This window comes from Centroberyx gerrardi, chromosome 11 (genome assembly GCF_048128805.1).
Source record: "Centroberyx gerrardi isolate f3 chromosome 11, fCenGer3.hap1.cur.20231027, whole genome shotgun sequence".
In the NCBI taxonomy this organism is placed as follows: domain Eukaryota; kingdom Metazoa; phylum Chordata; class Actinopteri; order Beryciformes; family Berycidae; genus Centroberyx; species Centroberyx gerrardi.
In genome coordinates this window covers 21,471,820-21,484,247 of record NC_136007.1, presented here as the reverse complement: position 1 = coordinate 21,484,247, position 12,428 = coordinate 21,471,820, and the positions used below count along the sequence as shown (strand labels likewise).

The 12,428-nt window shown below is 43.0% G+C and overlaps 2 protein-coding genes across 2 annotated transcripts; both read right to left on the bottom strand.

Moving 5' to 3' along the window:
* Positions 1-1,894: 1,894 nt before the first annotated feature.
* Positions 1,895-6,447, bottom strand: hinfp (histone H4 transcription factor). Its single transcript, XM_078286670.1, has 9 exons — positions 6,049-6,447; positions 5,666-5,892; positions 5,134-5,245; positions 4,809-4,961; positions 4,593-4,670; positions 3,970-4,090; positions 3,709-3,847; positions 3,099-3,223; positions 1,895-2,990 (listed from the first exon to the last, which is right to left on the bottom strand). Exons 1-9 carry the CDS (start codon positions 6,209-6,211, stop codon positions 2,615-2,617), a joined length of 1,494 nt encoding a protein of 497 aa, XP_078142796.1. The 5' UTR covers positions 6,212-6,447; the 3' UTR covers positions 1,895-2,614.
* A 310-nt stretch (positions 6,448-6,757) lies between these two features.
* Positions 6,758-11,408, bottom strand: dpagt1 (dolichyl-phosphate (UDP-N-acetylglucosamine) N-acetylglucosaminephosphotransferase 1 (GlcNAc-1-P transferase)). Its single transcript, XM_071901475.2, has 9 exons — positions 10,959-11,408; positions 10,654-10,774; positions 10,352-10,565; positions 9,917-10,063; positions 9,372-9,456; positions 9,072-9,260; positions 8,856-8,943; positions 8,015-8,170; positions 6,758-7,919 (listed from the first exon to the last, which is right to left on the bottom strand). The coding sequence occupies exons 1-9, from the start codon at positions 11,123-11,125 to the stop codon at positions 7,854-7,856; spliced, it is 1,233 nt and encodes a 410-aa protein (XP_071757576.1). The 5' UTR covers positions 11,126-11,408; the 3' UTR covers positions 6,758-7,853.
* Positions 11,409-12,428: the final 1,020 nt, after the last annotated feature.

Genomic DNA, 12,428 nt, shown 5'->3' with positions numbered 1-12,428 from the left:
AGACTAACGGAAACAAGTGATTACTCTTGTTAGATGAGGATCCAAAAGAGGTGTTCCCACAACCCAATGGGTCCTGTCACATGATTTAAGAAACCAGAAAATAAAAATTTAATAGGATATCTTACCACTACCTTCCCCTTCTCCTATCGATGCAGGCAACTGAGTGAACACTCTGTGCAAGGACCCCAACAACAACAGCAGTGGAAATAAGCTCATGGTGTCCGTCTTCTGTTCCCCTGGAAAACTGCAGATGAATATATTGCTTATATCTGAGAACTGTGAGCCTTGGTCATATTGTTGTCGAGCGAGGTTCTGTGCATAATTCTTGCAGAGTTAAGACCCATAAAGCCATTAGAAGCCATATCAGCGGTGTGAGCTCCCTGACTCCCTGACTCCAGAATGAGAAAGCAGAGAGCAGTGACTGACGCTTACACTAAGCTCTGTGTGCCAGCTAATCGTCTGAACACAGCTAATACCACTATAGCTATCATGCTGTGACTAGACATACAGCTTTGCCATTGCTTTATCATAACTTAACTCACCTGACTACAGCAGCTTTTATAGGACCAAGGCAAAACAATAGGAAAGGGAATAAGAAGCTCACATTATACTGTTAATCATCAGCATTGCTTTTGTTGTCTGAATGTTTGCCGTCCAGGCGCTGTCATCATAATGCACCTTTTAGTTGTGTAGTGCAATTAAATAAAATCTGGCCATTTTTGTCTGATCCTCTCTGTCTAATCATCAGGGGAAGCAAGACGTTTTCATCCAGATGGATGAAAGTCTCACTAAGTGACTAAGTGGATTAGCTTCTACACCACAGTGTGCCCTCGCCCACGCTCTCTCTTTCACACTCTGCCCAACAGACACATAAACAAACACAGTTGTCTTGTTGTAAGTTTCACAACTTTCATTCATACTTTTGAGTCAAGTTAGAATGGACCCATTCATTCAGTAGTAAGATACACTGCATGTCCACTTGCAAACATTCTGTACTGGGCAACCACTTGAATATCTTTTGTTGACGGTCAATCGGTTTGGTGACAATTTCATGTGCAACTTCATAGCATTGCATAATGCTATATGCATTATTTATATTTTACTTTTAATCGTTTAGTGTCTTTGGGCGTCTACAGGGCTTTTCACCACTCTCCTATCCTGTCATAGTGCAATCCCAGACATGTGTTTTGCTAATATGGGGAGAAAAAAATGTTTAGTAATGTTTTTTTTTTCCACATTACTACATTAAGCTGATTGTTATACTGTCACCTAATATCAGTCCCTGTGTCAAAAGATCAGTCAATATATTTCCAGTCCACCCCAACTCAATCCCTATGTGAAAAAGGCAGTAGTAGAGTAATAATTATCAGCAGGGGGTGCCATAATGCTACTTTGGATGGAGACCGGTATTAATGTAGTGAGTTGTAAAGCATATGGAATAGTGCCACTTGAAATTAAGCTTATTCCTCTGAATGGTTTGTGTTAAAAATAGACTAGAAATGGGTGGAGTAAGCGTGCCTCCATAGTTTTCTATGAATATTATTATGCAAGACACTAGAACCTGCTTATACACAGATACATTGTGCCAAGACTATAAAAATGACAATAAAAACTATAAGCAGATATAACTATAAGATAATATAACTATAGTGACTTGTAAATCATATGGCATAGTGTAACTTGCAGTAAAGCATACAAACTTGGACAGAGGGTTGTGACATCACTGGAATTCAAAGGAACAAATGCATCTCCATAGACTGACGAGACATAATGTGTAAGTCAGAAAAATATGTCACAAATTAATGTGTTGTTGCAACTTACCAAGCAATGAAAATTAAGTGGCACAGTGCATGTTCTTACTGTGTAACCGATACAAAGAAGACAATTTCAAATGTGAATTTTGCAAAAAAATTTATGTCACAAAAAATGTATTCAAGTTGTAGATTAGGCATCATAAAATACACATTCCCCAAGCAAATGAGGTAGGCCCTCTATGTTGGATTTAACCAAGTTGGCTGAATCCCAATGCTCACTCATCAACTGAGCCCTCATGGATGTGACTGACGTATTTCTCAACTTTCTCCAAGAGGGGACGAGAATTTGAATTGGGCAAACATTTGGGCCAGCCTTCAGTCAGCCTCCCCATCTCAAAGAGAATGAATATCCTCTGTGCAGTGCAACCTCACCAACCCAATATCTGGGATGTTATAGTAAGATATACAATAAATGAATAGAAAATCATTTAAAAGTCTTGGTAAACATTAAATCCACAGGCTCTGCATTAGCAAACAAAATAAATAAAAACAGATTTATCACCTAATATAGGCTTACAATCAAGATTGGTCATCACCGTCATCAGTTCTTTATCAGACACTCAAATTTATCATTTTCTCCCTAAGTGCCTCACTTTCTTTTTGAATCCTGAGCTACATCCTTAGTTTAAGTTAAAATTAACTTAGAAAAAAAAAAAAAATTCCAGTCTCACTGCCAGCCGTCATGAAAGGCTCAAAAAGTCCAAGAGAGCGTAGCCGAGTAATGACAGAATGTCCTGTCGAGTATAGTGTGTGTGTGTGTGTGTGTGTGTGTGTGTGTGTGTGTCGGGCTGCTGTGGCCGTCAAACCACCTGCATTCCCAGCTGCTTCGCGGTGTCCTGGAGCTGCAGCATGACGGCGTCCTCCCCTGCCTGTGCCAAGCCTCCGGTGAGAACGTAGAACATGCCCTCTTCCTGCTCCGCCTCCGCAGCGCCGGCCGCCTGCTGCTCAGTCCTCTGCTCCTCCAGCAGCACGCCTCGCAGCTCCACCTGCATCTCCGAAGGCACCGCCGCCTCCGCCGCCGCTTCTTCTCCCAGCCCCAGGCCCTCGGTCTGGCCGCTGTCCTCGTCCTCCTCCCCCTGTCTGTCGTGCCTTTCCCTCATCAGCTGCTCCGTCAGCTCCACGCTCTCGTAGCGAATCAGCTGCAGCCGCATGAAGCCGTCCTCGTGCTCCTTATACCTGACGGGGAGATACAGGAACAGAGAAGACCGGTGTCGATTGGAGCGTCCCACATACTCCAGATTCAGCATGACTGGAATTTGTGATCTGCACTAATGTGAGGCCTACCTGAACCTGGGGTGTCCAGAGGGCCATTTGAACTGGTGCTTTTTCCGCAGGTGGACGGTCAGGTTGTTGCCCCTGGTGAAGCACTGATCACACACGTGGCACTTGTAGCGCGCCACAAAATCCCCCTGATTACACAATCAGAGAGAAGATTCAAGATTCAATACTTTATTGCCACACCAACCTAGTTGTTAGGAATTTGTCTCAGTGTGCTCGTAACAGAACAACATTAACAACAAGGACCTCAACAGCGTAACATAAAAGACACATGATAAAATACATGACAAAAATACACATGACCCACTCCCACCTTGCCCCATAAATAAAATAGCCCATACATCTATGGATGCAAGACTTAAAGACCCCAAAAGTTATACCTTAGAGGTATAATAGGGATCTGGTACAATGATAGGGTAAAGTGGCCGGTGCATTAAGAAGTGACGGTTGCATTAAAAAGACTATTGTCTAAGTGTGTTGTCAGTTGTCTTAAGGTTGATGTATGACTGGGGAGCCATTCAGTCGCTGGGAACACAGGTTAGGATCCATAAATAACGTTAAACTCCCTATCCGAGCGCAAGTGACAAATCATTTTAAAAGACTCCCCCTCTCTCACCTCATGTTCTCTTTTGTGGTGAATCTTCATGGTGCGGAGGGTGCGAGAGCTGAAGTCACAGCCAGGAAAGTCACAGCGGTACGCCGGCTCACTGCTGTGGGTGTCCAGGTGTTTACGCAAGTCGATCAGATTCTTACAGCTACGAGCATTAAAAAAAAACACACAGAGTGGAGTGTTAAGAAAGCATCAATGCAAGCCTGTGTTGCCTTTATTAGCTTAATGACAGATTTCCATTGGCTGCAGCTTCGGAGGATGTTCTACCTGTACTCGCAGTACTCGCAGCTGTATGGCTTCTCGTTACTGTGGCGGAACTTAATGTGGTTGCGCAGCGATGAGGGTGATGTACAGGTCATGTCACACAGCGGGCATTTGTAGTGGTTCACTATCAGCAAAGAAACAGACAAACCGATCATGATATTAAATCATCTTTAGGAGGAAAGTTAAATACTGTAGAGCTGCTTGTTGTCAACAGGGTTCCCACGCTCACTTGACATCAAATTCAATGACTTTTCAATGACTTTCAAGGTCTTGTTTGGTGAAATTCAAGGACTCCAAATGGGCATGTTTTAGGGTCAGACATGACACTGGTCAAAATGTTTTTACTCATGATCATGTCACATTGACAAATAGTGGTGTTTCATTTTAAAACTGCTGCTATATCAATGCAAATATCCATTACAGGGATATTTCAGGATGTGAGGTGTTGATCCTCGGATGGAGAGACATTCACAGAGCTGAGAGATAACTTAATAAATAATAATAATAATAATAATAATAATAAGTACTTTGAAGGCCATCCATTCATTTTCAAAGGATTTTCAAGGCCAGAGCAAACCCTGTGACAACAGCAGCTGTAATACTGACAGCATGATGAAGGGACTGACCGTGGGTCCTCATGTGGTCTCTCAGTAGTCTTTCTGTCGCAAAACGTTTGGAACAGTGAGAACACTGGAACCTCTGACCTGCAGCACATGCACACACACACACACACACACACACACACACACACACAAAAGTGAGGATTATTCGATGTTAACAACTGAACCGAAATAAGTTGCAAACATTGCCATTATGTCCCTGCCAGTATTGTGCAGCTTCACCTTCCATGGCGCTCTGTCGTTTGATATGGTCAAAGAACTTGGTGTTGTTGGCGTACATCCCCCCGCACCCTGGACATGCCACCACCTTCTCCTGGGTGTGGCTACGCAGGTGCTCCCGCAGCTTAGGACGCCCTTTAACGGTGGCTTCGCAATCTGGAGGACGGGTACAGAACAAGGACTCACCAATCCCAAGTCTCAAGATTACATATAAAACTTTCTTGGCCTTTTAAACTTCCGTGACAGCAAATCAATTGTGCTGATGTTCAGCTACCCCATGATATTTCTTAACAATAATCTTGAAAGTGATCATGCTGAAGTGACTTACCTTTCCACCCACAGCGTATTAAGCATTCACTGTCTCCAGCTGGAACATCTACACACAGGCTGTGCATCTCCACATGGCGGTAGAACCACTCTGGGTTTTCATAGGGGGGTTGCTGTAAACACAAACACACACAGAGGGAAGAATTATATTGCTACAATTTTCAGAAGTGAATCATGAAATAATTAAAGTCTACTGCAATCATACTCAATACTCAAGAGTACAAATGATTCTTTAAAGGTCAGAAATTCCTTGATTCGGCTCAACTGTGTGAGCAGGGACGTCAATTCACTAAACCCTAAGGTGTAGCACTCCTGAATGCTTCCCAAATGTGTTTTTTTTCCAATATTGCTTCCAAACAAATTTATGGTGAATTCTTTGCTCTCCATTATAATGATAAAAACGACTAACTTAGACTTGCATTGGCTCAAGTGTGGTGAGTGCCACACCTTGCATACCCAACTGATGCCCATGTGTGAGTTACTGCTCTTGACTTTTCTTGCCCCACCACCAGTAGCAGTGACCCCAGGCTTACCTCACACTCCTCCCAAAGGCAGGTGAAGTTGTCCGGGATTTCAGGGATGATGTTGCGGTTCTGGTAGCCGATGGAGCAGCTGCCGATGCTGGGCTGGGCATTAAGCACCTGCTGACCCCACTGCTTCAGCTTGGTGTGATAGCAGTGGAACAACAGATGGCGTCGCAGCTCGTCGGGACCCTCCACTGAGCAGAAACCACAGTCTCTCCACAGGCAGTTGTGCTCTCCTGGGCATAACAGCAAGGAGTTTGCATTAGTAGGTGTCTAACTTTGGGGTGACACTAATGGTGCAAGCCTAACTAGTCCTCAGCTAGAAAGCCTTATCCGGAACTACAGGCAAACACTGTGAGTTGTATTGTGAGTGACACTTCCTTTCTCCTCACCTAACGTTTCGTCTTCGTCCTCTTCCGCCATGTTCAAGGCGTTAAGGTGACCCTCGGCGTGCTTGCAGAAGTTCTCCATCCGACTGAACGCCTCCTGGCAGGACCCCCACTCACACTCCAGTTCAAGTGGCGTTTTCTTCTGTATCCGTTTGTTCGGTGGCATCTCCGTGAGTCGGGGCTCGGCTGAGGGCGGTGTTACACTCTGAGATACTCGAGGTGAAGCTAAAAACGAGCGGTTTCCCGGGTTTGACCATCACCGCCTGCCACATGCCAGGTGCCAGCTAACGTTGGCCACAGCTTGGTGTCAGGCAGTGAGTGTGACCCAAAACACCCAGCAGTCCTAACCGAGCCTCGGCAACATGATTCGTGGGAAGTTACTAAGTTTTGACAGAAGAAACAACGGCCAAGTATCACATTATTACTTGAATAAAGGAGCTTATATGCAAATACTCACTGTTTTGAACTGATGTAAACATCGGGACTGGTTTAGCCAATCACAAGAACCCTTGTATCAGACATGTATGCGCGGGCTGTGTACCGCTGAAATGCCTCCTCAGAAACGAAGAACAATCCAATAGTTCCGGACGTAATATCTATTCGCTTTGCCTATTATTATTCGCCTCAAACTTTCTTGTAAAATTGTGGTCAGCTTTAAATCAAGTAACATTTCAAATAATCGACGGCACAACGTTGTGTTTTCATTCTGCACTTTTATTTCTCAACTTGAGCCTTCAACAGTAAACACATTGTGTCTCACTTGTTACATTTCTACAAAAAGCATAATAATCCAGTGTCAAAACAAATTGACTTCACATTGATGCTTGTTGAATTTTTGAGCAAAAAAAAACCCTTACATATTAATTTTCAGTCACAAGTAACTCGTTTTCATAAAAATACCCCTATGAACCCAACAATACCAAGAAAAGTAAAAACAATCAGTTCTCTCTAAATACCATATTGTTCTCAGGTTTCCCTCCACCTTCCTTAGAATTGAAGTAACTTTTAGAAGACCCCAGACCTTAATCTCAGTTATTCTCTAATATTTTGACTTTACCTGTCTCTACTTCATCCCCGGTGATGGCCTTCAGATTGAGAATGGCTTCCTTCCTTTTTTTACTGCTTCTCTCAGTGACACGATGACCGTTATGTGCTCAATTGTTCATCCAGAGGCAAAGAAAAATATACATTTCCCAAATGTTGCATGGATTGATGGTCCAGTAAAATGAAATGTGAGTGCGTACATTTTTCCCCATGCCATTTATTTTGCCTTGGGAGAGCAGCGTTCAAGCAATGAATCACTATGAGAACATTTTCATCTTTTTAGAGCCCCTTGATAACAATTCAGGAACAGTCAGTCGGTGCTGTTGGCTGCTCTGGAGACATAAAGCCACCCCATTTATTCGCTTTCCTCATAAAAAAACCTAGTATAAAAATATACTTTCAATGTGGACAAACAAGGTAAAGTAGCCCCAGATACATTATTTTGTGTCCAAGGTCCTACCTTTCTATAAATCATTTTTCCTATTTGTAATGACTGATATTCAGAGTTGAGGGAAAACAAACCGATGGTGACAGCAGATCTTTAGGGTAAGGTGTGCATGCTTAAAGGTGAAAATGTTCTGCCAAAGTGAAATATCGCTTTGAACCTTCCACTGAGTCTTTCCTGTAGGTAAAGTCTGAGGCAGAAAAGTAACGGTGAGGTATTGGAATCTATCAAAAGGCAGATGAACCATAAACCGGTAAAATAACTCCATAACAACATCTTCATATTCTCCGTCTTCTCTCCGCTGTCCTGCAGATCTTGTCTAGACGTCGTAGAAGAGACGCACCAGATGATAGCGGATTCCAAAAGCCACTGCACTGCCCATTACCTGACAGACACAGAGACGAACAGCCATTCAAACATTCATATATGACCCACTGACCAGTGATGCTTTTATATACTGGATATGTGCTGTTGTTATACCTGTATGATAAGCATGATGACGGTGAGATTCCTCTCATGGATGGGCCCTAGTAATTTCAGCACCAGATTAATTATGGTCATGTTGTTGCACTCGATAAACTCATCGTCTCCCTCCTGGCCCCTTCGCACCTCTAGCAGCTTCAGTAACTCCGCCACCTGTTGAGGATCAAAGACGTTATTGTTATCAACCAATCAGCACAGCTTTGTTCAGTCAAGAGTTGCTGCCTGCCATCGGTCTGCCTCAGCTGTGTGTTTACCCTGTTTGACCAATCCCCAACACATGCACTTGGGTTAGAAACTCACCGGATCTGTGGTGCAAACTACTGCGGTACTGTTATAAGAAGGTTTTACTGCATGCTATGTGTGTCTGGCTGTTTTTGCATGCTATGTGTGTCTGGCTGTTTTTGCATGCTATGTGTGTCTGGCTGTTTTTGCATGCTATGTGTGTCTGGCTGTTTTTGCATGCTATGTGTGTCTGGCTGTTCTTACCCACTTGTTGAAATCTGCTTTTATGTATTGTATGGAGGATGCAAGGTACTCCTTGTATGGGTATGGCAGGTTTTTAGTGCATTGTGGCTGTACTGTGTGAGATATGTGTATATGAGATGTGCACAGGGCAAACAAAAATGGATCTAAATACTATCAAAACTAAAAAATGTTGCGCCACTGTCTTCTAATTCTACATATTATTTAAACTGAGTACCTGACTGAAATAGGAAAACGTCTGACTTAGACTGAGTCATGTCTAAAATTTGCTTTTGGGGCATTCAAAAGAAATTTACAAAAATAAATAAATAATACAAAAATTCTATGTTAAGCAACGCAACTGCAATTGCTTTACCGTCAGAATGAGGTGTCCTAATTTAGAAAGGTCCTTCCTTTTGAATTTAGAGTAGCTCATTCCCAGTTTGCCTGTATCTGGATTCAGTCTTCAGTCACCAGTCATATTGGGAGACAGAAAAGAAATAGACACACAATGAGAAAACGCATATTCAGTAAAATTGAAGTAATTAAAAGGTATGAGAGAAGAAGTTAGAGTCCGTCAGCAGCATGTTACCTGGGCAGCCGGTGTCTGGGACAGGGGATTACATGGAAGAGCTGAGGCAGGGAGTAGATGAAGTTGACCACCTGAGGAATGAAGAAGAGCAGCATTGTTTTGCTGAAGTGTCCCAGGATGCCGACTACAGCAAAGGTCATCCCAGCAAAGTAGCAGAAAGTGTCTCCCACAAACACAGATGAGGGGTACCTGTGTCAAAATAGGGTGTATGTTGACCGGATATAATAGCAGAAATGCAAAAAAATATCCCTCTTTCAAATGTGGAGAATATTTTTTGTGAAAATGCCTTCTGTAACTTACCAATTGTGGTAAAAAAGTGCTAACGTGGTGAAGAAGAAGGGTATCATGAAGTAGAGGGAGAAGACGTGGTCATCACGGTAGTCTCCTGGTAAATAAGATAAGAATATTGTGTGTTATAAGCAATCTTTGAGTTTCGAAAAAGAGATACACTGTAAAAAAGAAATGTCCATCTTAACAAGTTAACTAGTCTCATATTCAGCCTTAAATCTCATTTTTCTTAAAAGAAGTAACAAATTCTGCTGACGGCGTGAGATAATTCCCTCCTTGTTTCCAAAGCAGTTTCATGAATTTTCCAGAAACAAGAGTAAACGTCTTGAAACAAGGCAGAATGAGGCAAATCTCTCCACTAGTATCAAGAACATGACACTTCATTCAAGACAAATCTTTAAACAAGTTGATTTGCATTGGAAACAAGTGAAATTATGTCAAGCGACTGGCAGATTTTTTCCACTTGTTTTAAGAAGAAATAAGACTTTAAGACTCAACACTAGCTAAATGGATACTTTGATCTGTAGCTGCTGATGAGAAAGGAAAGGACCACACACCGCTCAGCTCCAGCAGGTTGAAGAGGATGATGGAGCCGGAGATGAACAGGGCTTGACCTGACTCGATGCCGTTGATGCCTGCTAGGATGTTGATGGCATTAGTGCAGAATACAGCCAGCATCCCCATGTAGACGTAGTAGAGAATACCTGCAGAAGAAGAACATTTACACTTCAGGAATTTATCTGATGACGCTCTTATCCAGAATGACTGAACATGAATGTACAGTAGAACAGTGACAAGTGCATGGATCAAGCCCACAGTACTCAGATAATAGATGTGATAAACACTATGTGTCCGCAGAATGTCCATGTCCTAAGCACCATATTGCCTAATCCTCCTCCCAGAAGACAGAAGCGGCTCATTCTCCATTTTCTATGCCGATTCCTTTTTCTACTCTAGTCATTTTCGATGCGGCGAACCACCGCGCAACTCACCCATATCCAAGTGCAGTCCCAGCAGGGCTCTGAACGGCTTGGGCACCACGATGACCGTGTTGCCGAAGTTGGTGAAGTAGACCATGAGCAGAGGCAGAGAGGCCATGGTGGGGAGCAGCAGCTTGTGTCTCCACCGCAAGTTCAGCACGTCGTCCGCGAAGCCCAGGAAGATCATGCAGCAGATGGCCAACAGGGCGCCGATCAGCTGCACAAACTGAGCAAAAACAACACCGAGAGATCACAGTTGGGTTGACAGAGTATAAGGAGGAATAGGCAGCTCCACCAGACAGCCTTCGACCCACCTCATCATGTGGGAAGCCTGCACACTGATCTCCTACGAAGCAGCTGAGGAAAGGCACTGGGATGAAGCAGAAGAGGATGATGAGGAACACTGTCCCACTGATGACTCCCTGGGACTCTGGACTACAGACCAGGAAGGAAACAAAAACAGAGAATTAGGGCAGGAACAGACAACCACAGTCATTGGTTAATCTAGCCTAGTCTTTCATATTGATTTGTCCTTCATCTCCTGCCAAACTTGACATCTCTGCCCCCTCTCTTATCCCAACTGGACGATGCTGAATCAGACATGAGGAAGGGGACTCACACTTCCTTTTTGGATATTTTGTTCATGTCCATTCCGTACAGTCTGGCAGAGATGAAATGGTCTTTAAAAGCAGGGATGAGTTTCATTGTGGCCAGGCAGCCGAGTGCAGACATGAAGCCGTTGATCACAAGCGGCAGGACGGGAACCGGTGACATGTTTGCAGGCATTCTGGTGGTTCAGTTTCTGACAGATCAAATCACGTCTCTAAAGTAACGTTACCCCTTCAGACGATCGATACACTAGCTTTGGTTGTGTGCTCTAGGGTAAAAACATGTCACATCATCATTTCAGAACAAAAGACATCCAGAATAGTGTCGCGGTTCCGCTGTAAGAGAAAGATACGTCCATAACTCCCAACGATAATCCATACCAGCTATCATTAACGCGTCGTTATTGCTATTAGATAAACTGCCTGGCTGACTAAACTCCACGTCTATCTCAGATTTACTGTCATTCGTCGTTTCTGAGTGGAAGATGACACTTCCTGGCATGCCTTTCAAAATAAAATCCTTATTGACAAAAACATGTATCGCAACTTTTTTTTTAGTAATACAAAATACCAATGTGAAAATAAAGAGTATATTTAAGGATACATATTTAGTTAAATGCAAATATATTTGCTGTTTTTCCTAAATATCCTGCCATTTTGCGCTTTTATTTTGAAGACATCATCGCTTAGCTTTCGAGGATAGGTTCGCTTCCTGCCACTGCCAAACACGGACCGATAACAGTGTAGTCACGGAAGTTACAGTTACTTCTTCTTTGGTAGACAGTTTCGCCGGTATTGCAAACTTCTGCCATCTGTTGGCAAGGACCGCTGGATTAAACAGATCCACTGAGCTAGGTGTCGTGTTGTGTGTCCTTCGGAGGCGTTTAAATTATATTCTGTAAAATAATGCTGGTCTGGTTTCACCTTTATCGAGTTCCAATCCGGAAGCGAGGGAAGGGAGGGACTGTCCCCACTGTCACCACCAATGCCAGTAATGTAATGTAATGTAATGTAATGTAATGCCCACTTGACATTATCCAACTCGTTTTGAGTTTAAATGAAATGTATACAACGTATAAAATTAGCCAAGATGGCTAAACTGGCACATTTATAGAAATGTCTATTAATGTGCACTGTCCCTATAACTTTAAACAGTATAAATAAATAAATAAATACACAATACACGTGTTGTCGACGACATATTTCTATTTCTGTTGTTAGACAGCTGTATGACCGTAAATGTGACTTGGCTCAGGGTCACGGAGGCTACAATAATGCCGCGTAGTTCTGTCAACATGGCAAGATGATGATTAACTTGGTAAGTTTGCACCTGGTAACACAGGTGTCTGTTGTGCAGGGGGAAATATGTCTTTCATTAACCATAGTTAGCCAGTTGGCGTTTTATTGGATTTGCATTTATTTCTCAAGACAAAAATATCGTTTTCATTGTCCAAATACAGGGAAAGTTCTGATATGACGTG